The 16,284-nt window shown below is 46.5% G+C and overlaps 1 protein-coding gene across 1 annotated transcript in view; it reads right to left on the bottom strand.

The window, feature by feature from the left end:
- Positions 1-16,284, bottom strand: part of SVOPL (SVOP like) — a 67,073-nt gene that overhangs the window by 3,303 nt on the left and 47,486 nt on the right. The window contains exons 5-15 of the mRNA XM_040437411.1: positions 13,969-14,040; positions 12,994-13,118; positions 12,660-12,723; positions 12,131-12,256; positions 11,911-12,039; positions 9,559-9,632; positions 9,093-9,280; positions 8,293-8,404; positions 8,107-8,188; positions 7,782-7,871; positions 6,622-6,735 (exon numbers count right to left, since the gene is read on the bottom strand). Of these exons, the coding sequence (XP_040293345.1) occupies positions 6,622-6,735; positions 7,782-7,871; positions 8,107-8,188; positions 8,293-8,404; positions 9,093-9,280; positions 9,559-9,632; positions 11,911-12,039; positions 12,131-12,256; positions 12,660-12,723; positions 12,994-13,118; positions 13,969-14,040 (1,176 nt within the window). The remainder of the gene's footprint in view (positions 1-6,621; positions 6,736-7,781; positions 7,872-8,106; positions 8,189-8,292; positions 8,405-9,092; positions 9,281-9,558; positions 9,633-11,910; positions 12,040-12,130; positions 12,257-12,659; positions 12,724-12,993; positions 13,119-13,968; positions 14,041-16,284) is intronic.

Below are 16,284 nucleotides of genomic sequence, written 5' to 3'. Positions count from 1 at the left end.
CTTTAGAGGAGGGGATTTAAAAAAAAAAAGCCTGAAACACACCATTGGATTTCATATTTCCCATTGGCTTTCTGTTAACAGCTGACGCGATTTTGGTTATTTTAATTTTTTTTTCTTCCAGCATTTAATGTCACAAAAGACCTATGTTTGGTATTTTGTGGCTGTTTTTAGGGTCGTTACAAACATGAATTTGGACCTAACGTTTATCTACCTTTTTAAAAGAAAACTAGAATAAGGCTACTTTCACACAGGCGTTTTGGCTTTCCGTTTGTGAGATCCGTTCAGGGCTCTCACCAGCGGTTCAAAACGGATCAGTTTTGCCCTTAATGCATTCTGAATGGAAAGGGATCCGCTCAGAATGCATCAGTGTGTCTCCGTTTTGCCTCCATTCTGCTCTGGAGGCGGACACCAAAACGCTGCTTGCAGCATTTTGGTGTCCGTCTGATGAAACTGAGCCAAACGGATCCGTCCTGGTACACAATGTAAGTCAATGGGGATGGATCAGTTTTCACTGACACAATAGAAAACAGATCCGTCCTCCATTGACTTTCAATAGTGTTCAAGGCGGATCCGTCTTGGCTATGTTAAAGATAAAACAAATGGATCTGTTCTGAACGGATGCAGATGGTTGTATGATCTGAATGGGTCAGTCCATGACGGATCCGCACAAAACGCGAGTGTGAAAGTAGCCCAAGCGGTTGCGGTGGGTTTTTTGGGTTTGTTTTTAGTAACCTTTTCTTTTTTTGTGAGCACACAAATCCCAGATGGTGTAAGTTTAGACAGGCTGTCTAGATCTGCTCTAGCTTTACCACAGGGGCTCAGGCTGGATGATAAATCTGGTGCAGGGATGGACACTTTATTCTGAATCTATACTAAATTGGATCACCTACTTGAGACAGAATTGCAACAAAACTGCGCTCCTCAGACCCACTCCTTTCCAGCTAAGCTCCACTCAGATTCTGCTAAGCCACGCCCCTTTTGCTTGCAAAAAAAGTGTAGAAACACTAGTTGTGCCAATTTTGCCACTTTTTTTAGACAAATTTTTATCACAGATACATTAGTAAATCTCGGCCAGTGTGTTTTCCCACTAGCACTTTCTATTATGACGTTCTATAGAGACGGTGTTGGCAAAATGGCATGCTGTATTTTTGAAAAATGCAGAAAAACAACGCTCATGTATCCTACTTTTCCTAGACCTTCAGCTAACATCTGGAGCGGGCATGCAAAAAAGTCACATCATAAAAGTGAAAGTAGCCTTATGCCATGTTCACACTTCAGTTATTTGGTCAGTTATTGTAAGCCAAAGCCAGGTTCGGTTCAAAAACAGAACAGGTGCAGATCTTTCTATTACACCTGATCTCTGTGCAGGCTTCACTCCTGGTTTTGACTCACAATAAGGGCTCGTTCACACGACCGTATGGCTTTTTCAGTGTTTTGGGGGCCGTTTTTAACGGATCTGTTTTTTGTTTCAGTAGTGGTTCCGTTCCGTTTTTCAGTATGGTGTATACAGTAATTACATAGAAAAAATTCGGCTGGGCATAAAATTTTCAATAGATTGTTCCGCAAAAACAGAACGGATACGGAAGACATGTGGAGTACATTCCGTATGTGTTCCGTTTTTTTTTTTTTTTTTTTTGCGGGCCCATTGACTTGAATGTAGCCACGGAACGTTATTTGTGGGCAGTAATAGGACATGTTCTATCTTTGAAGGGAAACAGAATGCGTACATCGATTGTGTTTTTGTGGAACCATTGAAATAAATGGTTCCGTATACGGAAGGCAAAAGGCGGCCCGTATATGGAGCATAAAAAAAAGTTTGTGTGTACGAGCCCTAACTAATGGAAATAACTGACGTGTTAACTCAGCCTTAGGCCTCATGCACACGAACGTTGTTTTGGTCCGCATCCAAACCGCAGTTTTTGCGGCCTGGATGCGGACCCATTGGCTTAAATGGGGCCGCAAAAGATGCGCAAAAAAAATATATAACATGTCCTGTTTTGCGGACAAGAATAGGCAGTTATATTAATGGCTGCCCGTGCCGTTCCGTAAATTGAGAAACGCACACGGACGCCATCCGTGTTTTGCGGACTGCAAAACACATAACAGTGGTGTGCATGAGGCCTTACTTTTTTTTTCTCGCCAATTCCTTGGGGGACACAGGAAACCTTGGGTATAGCTCAACTCCCTAGGAGGCGTGACACTAAGTGAAAACTGTTAAGCCCCTCCTCCAGCAGCTATACCCTCAGCCTGGAGAGAGAGACTACCAGTTTTTTGCTTAGTGTCCAAGGAGGCAAGACGCTCCCTGCTCTGCAGGGCTGTTTTTCTCCTTCATTTTTCTTTGTTTATTTTTACTTTTATTCTTATTTTTTTTATTTTTCACAGGGACAACAGACGCCTGGACCTCTGTTTCTCCCGGGGTTGAGCTGCTCCAGTGCTGGTCTTCTGCACTGCTGCCTCCCCCACAGAAGACAAGGAGGACCAGGGCAGCCCTGCATCCCGCCAGCGTGAGGGTCGCCCACTCGTCAAGCCCCTCTCCAGCGCCTTGCCACTGCGGTGCCAGGAGCTGAAGGGGCGACCCTGCTGGAATGGACAGAGGGTGAAGACTCCTGGATGGTGAGAGTGGCTGTTCCAGCCCCTCCTTCCTCCTGGCTCTCTGCTCCCCCACTGCATCCTCCTATGGCCGCAGCTGAAACATGCTGTGGACGTCACTGCGCCCCATATAACTAGGGACCCCCAGTGCATGAGCAGACCCTGCTGTCATGGGCTCAGTTTTCTTCTCCCTAGGAGCGCAGATCTGTTATCGGGCTAACCTTTCCCTGCCGGACCGGACCTTCTTCCAGGGAGCGCAGCACTTAGCAGCCGGCAGCGCAAGGGTGGGTAGTGCGGCTTGCGGGCAGCGGCTTATCGCGATCAGAAGGGGACTTGGCGTCAGGGGGCATATCCTTACAGGGCTCTGGAATATGGCGGATCGCTATAGCGGAGCCATGGGGAGTCGGTCTTTTCTTTGCAGGCCGCAGCTGCCCCTTCTTCCCTTCCCTACATTCAAATCGTGCGGGCGAACACGGAGTATCGGCGGGGGGCGGAGCTTCGCTTCCCGCTCCCGTCTCTTTCCGCCTCTGTTCAGCTCTACAATCTGGCCACCGCTGCTGCTGCTTCTCTCCACCTGCCGTGCCGTGTGAAAGCTTCTTCTGCCACTGCTGCTGGATCCTCCTGCTGTAGCACTCCTGAGGTCGTCGGTCTGGTAGGACTGTTAACCCTTCCCAGCAGCCCTAGCCTGGATAGCCCCCACCACCCCCCCCCCCCCCCATTTTTTTTCTGCCAACATGTCAGACCCCTCAGGGGCCTCTAGGCCCTGGTATCACGCCTGCACTGCCTGTGAAGCACCCTTTCCACGGGGGCAATCAGACCCGCATTGCTCTGCATGCCAGGCCCCAATACAGGGTCCGCCACCTGCCGTGCCGCCCCCTGTTTCCTTGGATCCACCTGATTGGGCAAGATCCCTGTCCCAGGCCGTGGAAAGCCTCACTCATGTCGTGGGTCGCCTTGTGGACACGCAGCCTGCTACACCCCCTGTCGTACCCTCCGGGTCCGCTGCCGCCGACCCATCTGGGTCCCTCGATTCTAGCGATTCCTCCAGGGCCCGACAGCACCAGAAGCGCCCCAGAGTGGAGTGTGCGTCTTCCTCGGATGTGTCCTTGTCCCCTCCAAGGGTTCGGTGTCAGTCGGGCCCCTCCTCTTCACAGGACATGCTCTCTGAGGGAGAATTGGTGGATTCGGATTGGGACATGGACTCAGCATTACCGTCCAAGTTAGCCTCTGCTGTGGGTCAGCTCATCACCAATATTCGTGACACCTTTAAGATTCACGACGACCTTCCCAGCACTGATAAGGCCAGTGTGTCCTTTTTCCGCCCCAAGCAGGCGTCCACGGTTTTCCCCCTCCACGCCAACTTCTCGTCGGTGGTCTCTGCAGCTTGGTCTTGCCCTGATGCCCGCTTTACCCCCCCCCCCCCCCCTAAGAAGTTGGATATATGTTATCCCTTCCCAGTGGATTGCATCTCTATTTGGGCCTCTCCACCTAAGGTCGACCCTCCCGTGGCCCGCTTGTCTAAAAGCATGGCCATGCCTGTGGCGGACGGTTCCTCTCTTCAATCCACTGAGGACCGTCGCCTGGAATCCCTTATAAAGGCCATATTTGCTGCCTCAGGTTCAGCCCTCAGACCGGTCTTTGCTTCAGCCTGGGCCGGTAAGGCGGTCTCGGAATGGGCTGCCCAGCTGGACCAGGAACTTGATTCGGGCGTCTCCATTCAGGACCTCCGTTCTTTAGCCCAGCTCGTTGTTCAGACAGGGAAATTCATTTGTGAGGCCTCCCTTGATGCGGGTGCCCTCATTGCCCGTTCCTCTGCTCTGGCGGTCTCAGCCAGGAGAGAACTTTCCTCCTTGTCCGTCCAGGGCACTTGGTCTCCATCGGAGTCCAAGCTGCCGATAAACATTCTGGAACTGAGGGCGATTCTCCTATCGCTCTGGCACTGGACTCCCCTGCTTTGGGGCCGTCCCGTCCAGGTCCAGTTGGACAACGCCACGGCTGTGGCGTACATAAATAATCAGGGGGGCACTCGCAGCGCAACGGCGATGCGGGAAGTGTCTCACATCCTCCGCTGGGCGCAAACTCATGTTCCCGCCCTCTCGGCAATTTACATCCCGGGGGTGGACAATTGGGCAACGGATTTCCTCAGCCGGACCACAATAGACCCGGGCGAGTGGTCTCTGCATCCCGAGGTGTTCGAGTCCATTTACCTCCGTTGGGGTCGTCCGGATGTGGATCTTCCGGTTCCTTCCTTCCTCCCGAAGGTGGTCTCCGCCTTTCACATCAATGAGGACATCGTCCTCCCTTCTCTTTGTCTCCTCATCCCCGTGAACGGGAGCTTCACTGCCTGGATGTTGTTAGGGCCCTGAAGATTTACCTGGAAGTCACCGGACCCTTTCGGCGCACGGACTCTCTCTTTGTGGTTCCGGAAGGTCTGCGCAGGGGGTTTGCGGTGTCCAGGGTGTCTATTGCCCGCTTCATCAAGATTGCTATTGCTGAGGCTTACCACGCCAAGGGCAAGGAGACTCCTTTTGGTGTTACCGCTCATTCTACCAGAGCGGTCGGTGCCTTTTGGGCATCGGGCTTCGGCTCAACAACTGTGTAAGGCGGTCACCTGGTCTTCCTTGCCCACCTTCACCAAGTTCTACAGGGTGAACACCTATGCATCAGCGGATGCTGCTTTGGGCCGCCTGGTCTTGCAGGCGGTGGTTACTTGATACCTCGGTGGTTTTCGCCTGTGGCTGTAGTCCCTCCCCTCTTGGACTGCTCTTGAACGTCCCAAGGTTTCCTGTGTCCCCCAAGGAATTGGGCGAGAAAACGAGATTTTTGTATAACTTACCAGTAAAATCTCTTTCTCACTCTTCCTTTGGGAGACACAGCACCCACCCAATTGTTCTGGTTTACCGTTTCGGTTTAGTTGCCCCTATCGGGTAGTTGACTTGGTTTCACATGGTTGGTCATTGCCTTTTTTCACTACTTGGACACGCAACTGGTAGTCTCTCTCTCCAGGCTGAGGGTATAGCTGCTGGAGGAGGGGCTTAACAGTTTTCACTTAGTGTCATGCCTCCTAGGGAGTTGAGCTATACCCAAGGTTTCCTGTGTCCCCCAAGGAAGAGCGAGAAAGATTTTACTGGTAAGTTATACAAAAATCTCGGGGTTTTTTTTTATATGTAGTTTTTGTGGTTAAAAAAACACCAGCTCCAGATGTTAGCTGAATATGGGAAATATGAAGTGTGCAAGCATTTTATTTTATTTTTCCCCAATTGGCATTTTTTTAAAATTAAATTTCTGGTTCAAGCTTTTAGCCTTTTTTCAGCACCCAGCATACAACACGCTAAAAAAAATACAGGGACTAAAAACACAAACATGGTGAAAGATGTCACAAAATACTTATGGGTGAATCCACCTTCAAAGTGGTATTCCGGGACTTAAATATCGATCTATCGTTACTACGACTCCTGGCATAGTCACTGATCATCTGATAGGAATCACACCATAACTAAAAGACTGAATGGGACTAAGCGTGCAGTATATTTCCGAGCCACTACGCAGTGTATCCCAAGGTTAGGTCATTGTGTCCACTTATTCCTTTACATATCTTTCAAAGGGGTTGGCGTGGTCTTTTCATGTACAGAACTCTAAATCATCTGCTTCCTTTCATACAGCCCTAGTTCCATGGTACAGTTGTGGTCGCCTGTGGTCACCACTAGGGCAGTTCAGCGATTACAGTCGGGGAGAGCTGTAAAAATCTGTAAGTGCCCCCTAGTGTTGGCTACAAATGCTGTGACTGGACAGAAGGCAGTACAGCATTTCTATTTTGTTTTACAGACTCTCCTGAGCCTTTCTTTTAATACCACACAGATATTTCTTAATTTGTATAACGTAAAAAAAATTATAATAAATCTACGTACAACCTTTCTATTAAGCTAGTGCTTATTCACAGCAGGCAATATGGTCAAGCAGAGTTTCATTGTAAAGGATGAGATAGTCTAAACCTCTGAGATAAACGCTGGATTTGACGGACTCTTTTCTCACCTGCAGAGCTCGACCTTTGGTCTCTATAGGGAGCATGAAGGCAGAAAGTGCGCAGATAAAGCACACGGTGGCGAAGAGGCAGAGAGCCCCGATAATGGAGGTGCTGAGCAGGACCTATGAGGAAAAAATAAAAATAAAAAAATTTCCTATGTGTAGCATGTTGCTAAAGGGAAGGGGGCAAATCTGTGAGTGGTGTGGGCCAACGCATTGGCCTATTCAAAAGCTGCCATCTTGGAACCAAGTCAATGTTTTCAAATGGGAATCATTGAATGTGATAGAGAATTTGATGAAGACTCCAAACCCATGCTTAAATGGTATGTATCATTATTCCTGCCAAAATTATTAACTTTCTCTGTTACCGATATGGGTGCGCGATTACGAGAAGACAGATTGTGCTGCACTCGACGAAGCGCATCATCCAAGTCTTTGTAGCTCAGCACCTTTAAGGGTACATGCCCACATCCATGATTCATGTGCGGAGAATCTGCACTGAAATCCGCAGGCAAATCCGTGCAGTCAATCTGCATCTAATGGTGCAGATTTTACTAAGTGAATGGTGAAAAGCCGGTCAGGAAAAATAAAATAAATTTACATGCTGCGGATTTTAAAATCTGCAACGCAGGTCAAAATCCGTGTGGGGAAAATTTTTTTTAAAAAAATCTGCATTGTGTGCATTGAGAATTTTAAATTCTCATAGAATACAATGTACGTGACCTACCTCAGTGTTGTGAAGTAACTTGTCCTCCTGTGTGATTAGGATCGGTTTTGTCTGTACTTATAGGACGGTGGCCTTTTTGTTTCTCCTAATGATTGCTCCCCAGCGAAAATGAGCCATTATAATGAATGTAAGATATTTGGGAATATATTTATAATAAAGTAATATTTAAGTATTTTCATTTTCTTAATTCCCAGAGAACCCCTTTAAGCACAGATTTGGATTCCTCATCAAATTCTCTATTAGATATATATGTTACATACACCACTTCCCATTTGAAAATATTCGCTTGGTTCCAAGATGGCAGCTTTCAAAATTGCTGCTGTATTGTACACTGCCACACACAAGATGGAGTTTCCCGCCACCAGTTTTAATTGATTCACGTGTCGCCATAGTCTTGGCTTGGACTACCTTGCATTTAAGTATCTGGTCATAAATGTCTTACTTGTGCTATAAACGGGGCAGCCATTGCTCCTATGCGGCACATTGAGCCACTCGTCCCCATCCCGATTGCCCTCATCACGGTTGGATAAACCTATGAATAGAAACAAGATGAAATAACGAATGTACTCTTTTTCGTCTACATTTTTGCAGCTCATGACTTTTATTTTCATGGTACCCCTTTTTGCACATCAGTGTTGAAGGCCATCCCCTTATCAATGACTTGGTCATGTGACCAGAATCAGAAGTAGAGAATGGCTGCTGGAAATTTTTTTATGAAACAACATGAAGGGTCATCATTGTTAGATATCATCCTTTAGATTAGTCACCTCTGCTGTGTAGATGTAGATGGTGTTGAAGTTTGCGGATACCAGAGCTCGAAGGCAGAAGAGAATTGCAATGAGTCCAGTCCTGAGGAACATGAAAACTTGCATCAAGGCCTGAGGAACCAGCAGATTGCCTTCATGGTCACTGGTGCCGAAGCTGCAGGATTAGAATATTCACCACCATCTTACCGTGACATGCAGATGATTAGGAGCAGGAAGAAGACTCCAGTGATGGTCATGGTGATGCCCAGGGTCAAGCAACGACCAATTAGGTTAATGCCCAAGATATTGAAAGGATTTACTAAGAAACAAGAAAACCAGTCACTGAATGGGTGGATCTACACCAACCCGCAGTATATTACCTACTCTGTAAGCAACCAATATGGCCATATTTACTGTTATTTCCTATATATAGGTTAAACATTTACTATAATAAATAACTGTACTGCCTCTAGTCACCACTAAGGGGAGCTCACAGCATACACATAGAATAGCACGACTCCCATAGAACTAGAGCTCCTCTAATGACGACTGCAGGCAGAAAGAATTGTATCTTGGTACTCGTTCTGCAGGGGATTTTTATCTCTTTTCTCAGAAAAATGGATCAGACCGCTATAAAGATATATAGCAGCAAATTTAGATTAACATTTACTCTAAATGCAGATTTAAAGGCGGTGTCCAACTACATATGGTTTATTTTACGTACCTGCTCCCTGATGCCCTGTTCCAGCTTCATGTGTCCACCGCTGTCTTCACTGTGCTTTGTACCCTGCATGGTAACTTCTGCTATGGATGGGGTCGCATGCACTGCTGCAGCCAATTACTTAGCCTCAGCTTAATATGCTGCAGCAGTGAAGTGTCCTCAAGCGACATGTGACCCAGCAGTGATGTGCAGCCTGTTGACACATCACTACTGTGTCTAGTCATTGGACCCTGCACTATTACCCTTCTGCCTTCCTTTCTCCATATAGACTGTAGCAAATCCTTACAAGCAATCTCTCCGATTGTGCTGATCATCATGGTGTGGTAATCGGAGGTGCTTAACATGTTGCAGTAACAGGGGCCGGCTCCCTGTTCTATTAGGATTTCTTCCCGACCCGTCCCACACAGCAGATTGTTCTCCAGAAGCTCTGAACTGGTCAAGATCACACCGTAGTATGCAAAAGCGATTCCCAACCTGAGTAGTGAAAAAAAGGTGATTACATAGATAGTGAAGGAGCCTTGACGCCTAGCAAGTGCACCACTTTTGTTCTGCTGATGGTGGGGGAAGTCAAGAGAGAAGGTGGGTAAGAAAGTCACCTATTTGACATTGATGACCCATCCTAAACACAGACCTTTAATGTAAACCTTAGGATGCCCACCGCAGTCTGTACTCTTATTTCTAGGGTAATATCTCTCAATGTAAGATCAAAGGAATTGTCATCCTCAGCCCAAAACCAGTATTAAAGAAATTACCAGATGACCCAGATTTGCAAAGATGTCCGCAAATATTTTGGGTGTAGAAGATCAAGGAAGCTTCCAGTTTTCTCCTAAGGAAACAAACCAGGATTACACAGAACATATAGCCAGTATGCAGAGCTAACTCGTTGTAACTCATCTTCATTCTACTTAACTTGTCTTTTAATGATCTTTACTTGCATCTTATGCTCCAGCCACAACTAAGGGCTCATGCACATGGAGGCACGGAAGCACCATGGAGTGCCTCTCCGTAGTGCTACGGAGTGTTTCTCCATCGGATTTCTCTCAGTGCCTCCACACAGCAAAAAAATAGAACATGTTCTATTTTTATGCGCTGTGGACAGATCACGGACCCATTCAAGTTGAATGGGTCTGGATCCATCTGCGGTCCCCAATGCACTTAATGGCCAACACTTAAGGCGCCTAAAGTTGCATTTACAAAAGTGATGCTTCCTTTATGACTCTAATGCTATAAAACATCAGATCTCACTGCTGCCCCGTTATGGTTTAGTGTCTTTAAAAAGAATGCCCTCCTGATACACACAATCCAGTCCCATTATTATCACCACTTCCTACTTTTGTCAGTGTGTAGCTCATGAAGGAAGTGACATGTGGTGAGCTGACTTGGTGAGTATATAAGGGGCGAGATAGGCTGTCTGCACACATATCCCTCTTTCCTGTCATGGGTAAAAGGGAAGATTTATAAGAGTTGTAAAAAGTGATGATTATTGGCTTTCAGCCCAAGGGTGATTATTTCTGAAACTGCAGTTTGTGAACTGTTCATGCGGTACTATGGTGAAAGTGTATTGTGAGTGGACATTGTGAATAAGTGACGTGGAAACCGCAGAGCATCACGTGCCATTGATGTGAGAGGTGAACGTTGGCTAGGAATGTGTGCAAGTGCAGACCAACACACCACAGTGGAGCAGCTCACCGCCAAAATGAACCAGGAGCTTTCAGATATGTCTAATACAACAGTTCAGTGAACCCTACTGCGTATGGCGCTCTGAAGCAGATGGATGGTCAGTTTTAATTTTCGCTGCAGTATCGGAATTAGACCTCTGCTGATTGGCAAAGGGTTGCCTTCTCCGATAAGTCATTAAGTCATGTTTTCTGCTTCATGGAACAGATGGATGTTGGCGTGTCAGGTGAGAAACATCAGAGAACAAACACCCTGCAACCACTGCTGGAAGAACACAAGCTGGTGGTGGCAGCATTATGGTCAGGGGAATGTTTTTATGGTATTCTCTGGGCCCAATCATCCATGTGGAATGCACTCTCAACCAATTTGGGTATGAATCCTTCCATACAGATCACGTACACCCATACATTCTGACTGTTGTCCCTGGGATGGGATCTTCCACCAAGACAATGGAATATGTCCACCAGCTAGAAATTTACAACATTGGTTGGAAGACCGAGACTTCCAAGTACTACCCTGGCCCTCCAATTCCCCAGATTTTAACCCATTTAAGCATCAGTGGGACCAACTCGATTGTTGTGTTCACTCTATGGATCCTTCCCCATGCACCTTCCAGTTAGCATTGCTCCAGATAACTCTGATAATGTACCAGGACTAGAGATGGGCGAAGCGAGCTTCAGATGTTACAGCCGAAGTTGCTTCATTCATAACTTTGTTTTAATGCAGTACGGAGATCCGTCTCTGTACAGTATTAAAATGTATGGGCTCTGATGAGCCGAAGTTAGTTATTAGTGAAGTCAAGCGTGACTTTGTTGAATAACTTTGGTAATTGATTTTTAAAGTGGAAATCCTCTTTAAAACTTGAAAAAAAGTTTTAAAGGGAGAAAACTAGGTAGAAGCCTGTCAATCATCAGCAGGTGGGCAGGGAGAGCAGGAATTCATGAATAACCATGACTCTTCTCAGGTGGCCGGACTCTTTTCCAGGCCCAGTCTGCAATGATTGGGATGTTGGTTCTCGGCAACCACTTACTTTTAACTTTTAAATGACAGACCGCTGAAATCAACTCATCTGTCTATACTTTATTCTGCTGTTAGTATGGGCAGCATAAAGGTGATGACAGGTTCCCTTTAAGCTCATTGGAGCCCATACATTTTAATATTGTACGGAGATTGATCTCCATACAGAATTAATCCAAAGTTATGAATGAAGCGACTCCGGCTGTAACATCTGAAGGTCGCTTCGCTCATCACTAACCCGATCCTTATTGAGTCACTCCCAGTCCGTCTAGAAATAAAGACGATTCCCTGAATGCAGTGCAACACTTTTGTAGTGTATTGTAGGGACTCAATAAGCAGCAGTGCCTGATCCCATGTCACAACCAGCAGGATGTGACTGGAGTTCATGTCATCAGCTAAGCAGGACTTACTGACACTGGCTCATGGATTGTTCCTTCCGGCATTTTTGAGCGATTTATTTTGGCGATTTTTTCCAACGTATCCATCGCAGCCTGTTGTCTGCCCACAGAAACGTTGAATCTTGCTGACTCAGGAATGAACTGTGGGAAAAGAGAAGACGAGCCATGTGACAACCGATCTACTTGCTCCCTGTGAAGCAGAACTGGGGGCAAAAGAAAAAAAAACTCTTACTTTAAAGACGAGGACAAGGATGATGCCGGGGATGGAAGCAAAGCGTACGAGCCAGCGCCAGCCTAGGGTGGGGCTGACCACTGATCCCAAACCAATGATAAGTAAGGACCCTGCCAACCAGAAGAGCTGCAGGGACAGGTATGAGGAATAATATTTGAATAAAAACATAATCATACATCTTATTCTTTAACACAGGTGTCAGCCGATGCTGGGAGATATAGGTTTGTAAAAGCTGCAACCAAATATCCAACAATGTTGGACTCTTTGCAACTGTCACATCGGAGTCCGAGTCCGGAATGTTTGCAACCCCATTGACAATCATTGAATGCAATGTTGCAATCCGACAACACAATCTTCCTGTCAGGCAACACGTCGCCGTGTAGGGGAAACCGCCAAATGCTCTAGAGCAAGAGCCAATAGACCCTCAATAGCAGGGACCTCCTCTGTTACCTCATCAGGGTTGTCACATACATTATATTATTATCCTCCTCTTTGTGTCCTTTTGGTTTCTAGGTCACTGAGGTCTTACCTGTGATAGTGGGAGCATGTAACCCCTCACATTTTTTGGCAAAAATTCTGTTTTGATGATGAGACTGAAAAATAATAATAATACAGGATTAGATATCTTCATCTGTCATGATGCATTGCTTCCAGCTACCATGTAATAAACGACATCATCCGACATTTGCTTACATAAGAAGGTGGAGCCTGACACCTATATGTTGACGTGGGAAAGATAGGGGGACCACAAAGACTTTGTGTAAATGAGGAGCTGATACACTCAGTGTGAATAGGGAGGGGGTCAAGGAGAACTAGAGCTCTCTCTTAAATCTCTCTAGCACTAGAGATCACGACTGCGTTACCCTTGTGAATGGCCTGAGACGCCACATCCAACCAGACACCGCAGGAAGACAAACCAGCCATATGATGGAGCAAAAGAGGTGAGCAAGGAGAAGTACGCTGCCCACAGGAAGGAGATGACCAGAATCTGGAGAATGAACAATAACGGGTAAAAATACAACATGCAATAAGACAGCAATATAACTAACCCAGTACATATTACAATCAGTTAGTGCTGTGCCCACAGGAGCGAAAAAAAGGCATCTAAAACTGAAGCTTCACACCCCCTCCCCCCCAAAATAAAATAAAATGCTGTGTGTGACATCAATCTATTGGAGTTTTAGTCCCCATTGTGACACAGCAAAACAGAACATGAATTGAACAGAAAACAGGGAAGGCCTTCTTCACATATATCCAGCAGTCTGGCTTAGTTTCGCTCCAATATGGTACAGAAAATGCAGATGGGAAACTTTAACTGTTCCCATTGTTTTCTATGGGATGGCTCATATTCATCTGACGCATCACTTGTGATGTCGGATGTAAAACTGCGCCGGACAGAAAAATTATGCACACTATGTTTTTCAGTCTATAGAAGCCAGACCTTTGCATTATAATGCATTACACATACAACAGTTGTGTCTGGTGCTGCAAAAAAAAAACAACTAGCCGGACATAACCTATGTATGTGCACCCAGCCTAACAAATGTAGATTCTAAAAATAATATATATTATTCTAATATCTAATGTATGGCTCATTACAATGTAGAACAATCTCTTGTAACAAGCTGTGTGAGCAGAACAAAGTCAGTACTGGATTTCACCTTTTGACTGCAAGCATGATGTTCCCCATGCCCTTTTCACTGACACCCCCCCCCCTCCCCCCCCCCCCCCAAGAGACACATCAGAGGTCTCCAGAAGCTGCTTGTCTACCCCACACACAAATACTATTACTCCACTGAGACAAATTGTCCTCAGCATACAGCTTTACCATCACCAACCTTTAGACGACCGTATCTGTCTGCCAGAAGCCCAAGGATTATACTGAAGATCATGTATCCTAAGAAAACCATCTGCAAAACAGGAGCAATCACAACTCTGACACCAGGTCACGTACACGACAATGTCAACATATAGCAGAATCACTGAACACATACATTAACGTTATTTTCTGAGTTACAGCCTGTACTATACTCCAGAGCTGCACTCACTATTCTGCTGGTAGTCATTGTGTACATACATTACATTAATGATCCTGAGTTACATCCCAAATTGTACTCTAGAGCTACACTCACTATTAGGGATGAGTGAATTTCATATTTTGAAATCCGTTTTTGGTTCGTGTTGTTGTATTTACTGAATTGCGTTATGAATTCCGTTACCACAGACCATAACGCAATTCCATGACGGAATGCCTTTAGAGGCATTCCGTTATTCATTCCGTCATAATAGAAGTCTATGGCCTGCATAACGGATTTGTCCGGTTTACGTTATGCTGGAGTCCTTTCCTGCTATTGACATGAAATTCTCACCAGGTGTTGGTAACAACCCATCTTAAGCTACTTTCACACTGGCGTTTTGGTTTCCATTTGTGAGATCTGTTCAGGGCTCTCACAAGCGGTCCAAAACCGATCAGTTTTGCCCTAATGCACGCTGAATGGATAAGGATCCGCTCAGAATGCATCAGTTTGGTCTCCGTTCAGTCTCCATTCCACTCTGGAGGCGGACACCAAAACACTGCTTGCAGCGTTTTGGTGTCCGCCTGACGAGGCGGAGGCAAACGGATCCGTCCTGAAACACAATGTAAGTCAATCGAGGCGGATCCATTTCCACTGACACAATATGGCACAATAGAAAACTGATCCATCCCCCATTGACTTTCAATGGTGTTCAAGACGGATCCGTTTTGGCTATGTTAAAGATAATAGAAACGGATCAGTTCTGAACGGATGCATGCGGTTGTATTATCTGAACGGAAGCGTTTGTGCAGATCCATGACGGATCCGCACCAAACGCAAGTGTGAAAGTAGCCTAATCCACACAGGCAAAGAAATCAAACCATAAATGTCCATAAATTAAGTTATGTGTAACAATCACACAGGAAAAAAGTATTGAACACGTGAAGAAAGAGAGGTGCAAAAAGCCACGGAAAGTCATGACACCAGCTGAAATCTATCAATAATTAAAAAGCAATCCCGCCACTTAGTGAGGTTCAACTGATGGTCTATAAAAAGGTGTCTCATTACCAAGGTGTCACACAAGAAACATATGATGAGTAAAACCAATGAGCTCTCAAGACCTTTGCAACCTTATTGTTGCTAAACATATTGATGGCATTCGTTGCAGAAGAATTTCTAAACTACTGAAGGTTCCAGTGAGCACTGTTGGGGCCATAAACCGAAAGTGGAAAAAAACATAGTTTCACCATAAACCGGCCAAGACCAGATGCCCCCTGCAAGATTTGAGACAGAGGAATGAAAAGAATTATCAGAAGAGTTGTCCAAGACCCAAGGACCACCTGTGGAGAGCTACAGAAGACCTGGAATCAGCAGGTACAATTGTGTCAAAGAAAACAATAAGTAACGCACCCAACCTCCATGGCCTGTATGCATGCTCACCACACAAGACTCTATTGCTGAACAAAAAGTACAGTGGATATAAAAAGTCTACACACCCCCTGTTAAAATGTCAGGTTTCGAGGGGCGTGGCCAGCTATGCAGGAGTGAGGACGTGCGGCTGTGACCTCCTCCACAGCACCGGAGCTAATCCACCGCCAGCGACCCTTTAAAGATCGGCAAACTTCCCAAGAAAGCCAAGGCTCGTTCTATGGCCCCCCTGGCGTCTTCACAGGGGGACATTTCCAGGCTCTTCGCCCGGCAGCCTGCAACTCCAGGCCCCGACCTGACCGAGCGCGCCAAGCGCTTCCAAGATGGCGCCGCCGGCCCTGGAAAATCTCAACTCCCAGCAGTAGCTGAGCCTGGGGCTGAGCACCGGAATCAGCGGTCGCACCTACCGGATAGAAGGAGAGTCAGGTCTGCATCGGTGCCATCCTTAAGCAGCAGCTCGGACCAGACCCAGGTGTCGCATACCCAGATGGAAGAGGGCCCTGAAGCACACGCTGATCCCTCATCTTCAGCCCAGGATGGAGGCCTAACAGTCGCAACGATGTCTCCCTGCGGCCCGGCGATTCAGGTTAGTGAGGAGGAGTTCCCCCCGCTTCAGAGGACTTCTCAGCTGACCCCTCACCCTGTCGCCTGGGGTCCTAGAACCCCCACCTCACCTGCAGCCCCACTGAGCCCAGCAGTGAGATCGCCCTC

This window comes from Bufo bufo, chromosome 1, assembly GCF_905171765.1.
Source record: "Bufo bufo chromosome 1, aBufBuf1.1, whole genome shotgun sequence".
Lineage (NCBI taxonomy): Eukaryota > Metazoa > Chordata > Amphibia > Anura > Bufonidae > Bufo > Bufo bufo.
Note: the sequence above shows the minus strand (reverse complement) of the source record. Positions and strands in the feature narration are given on the sequence as shown.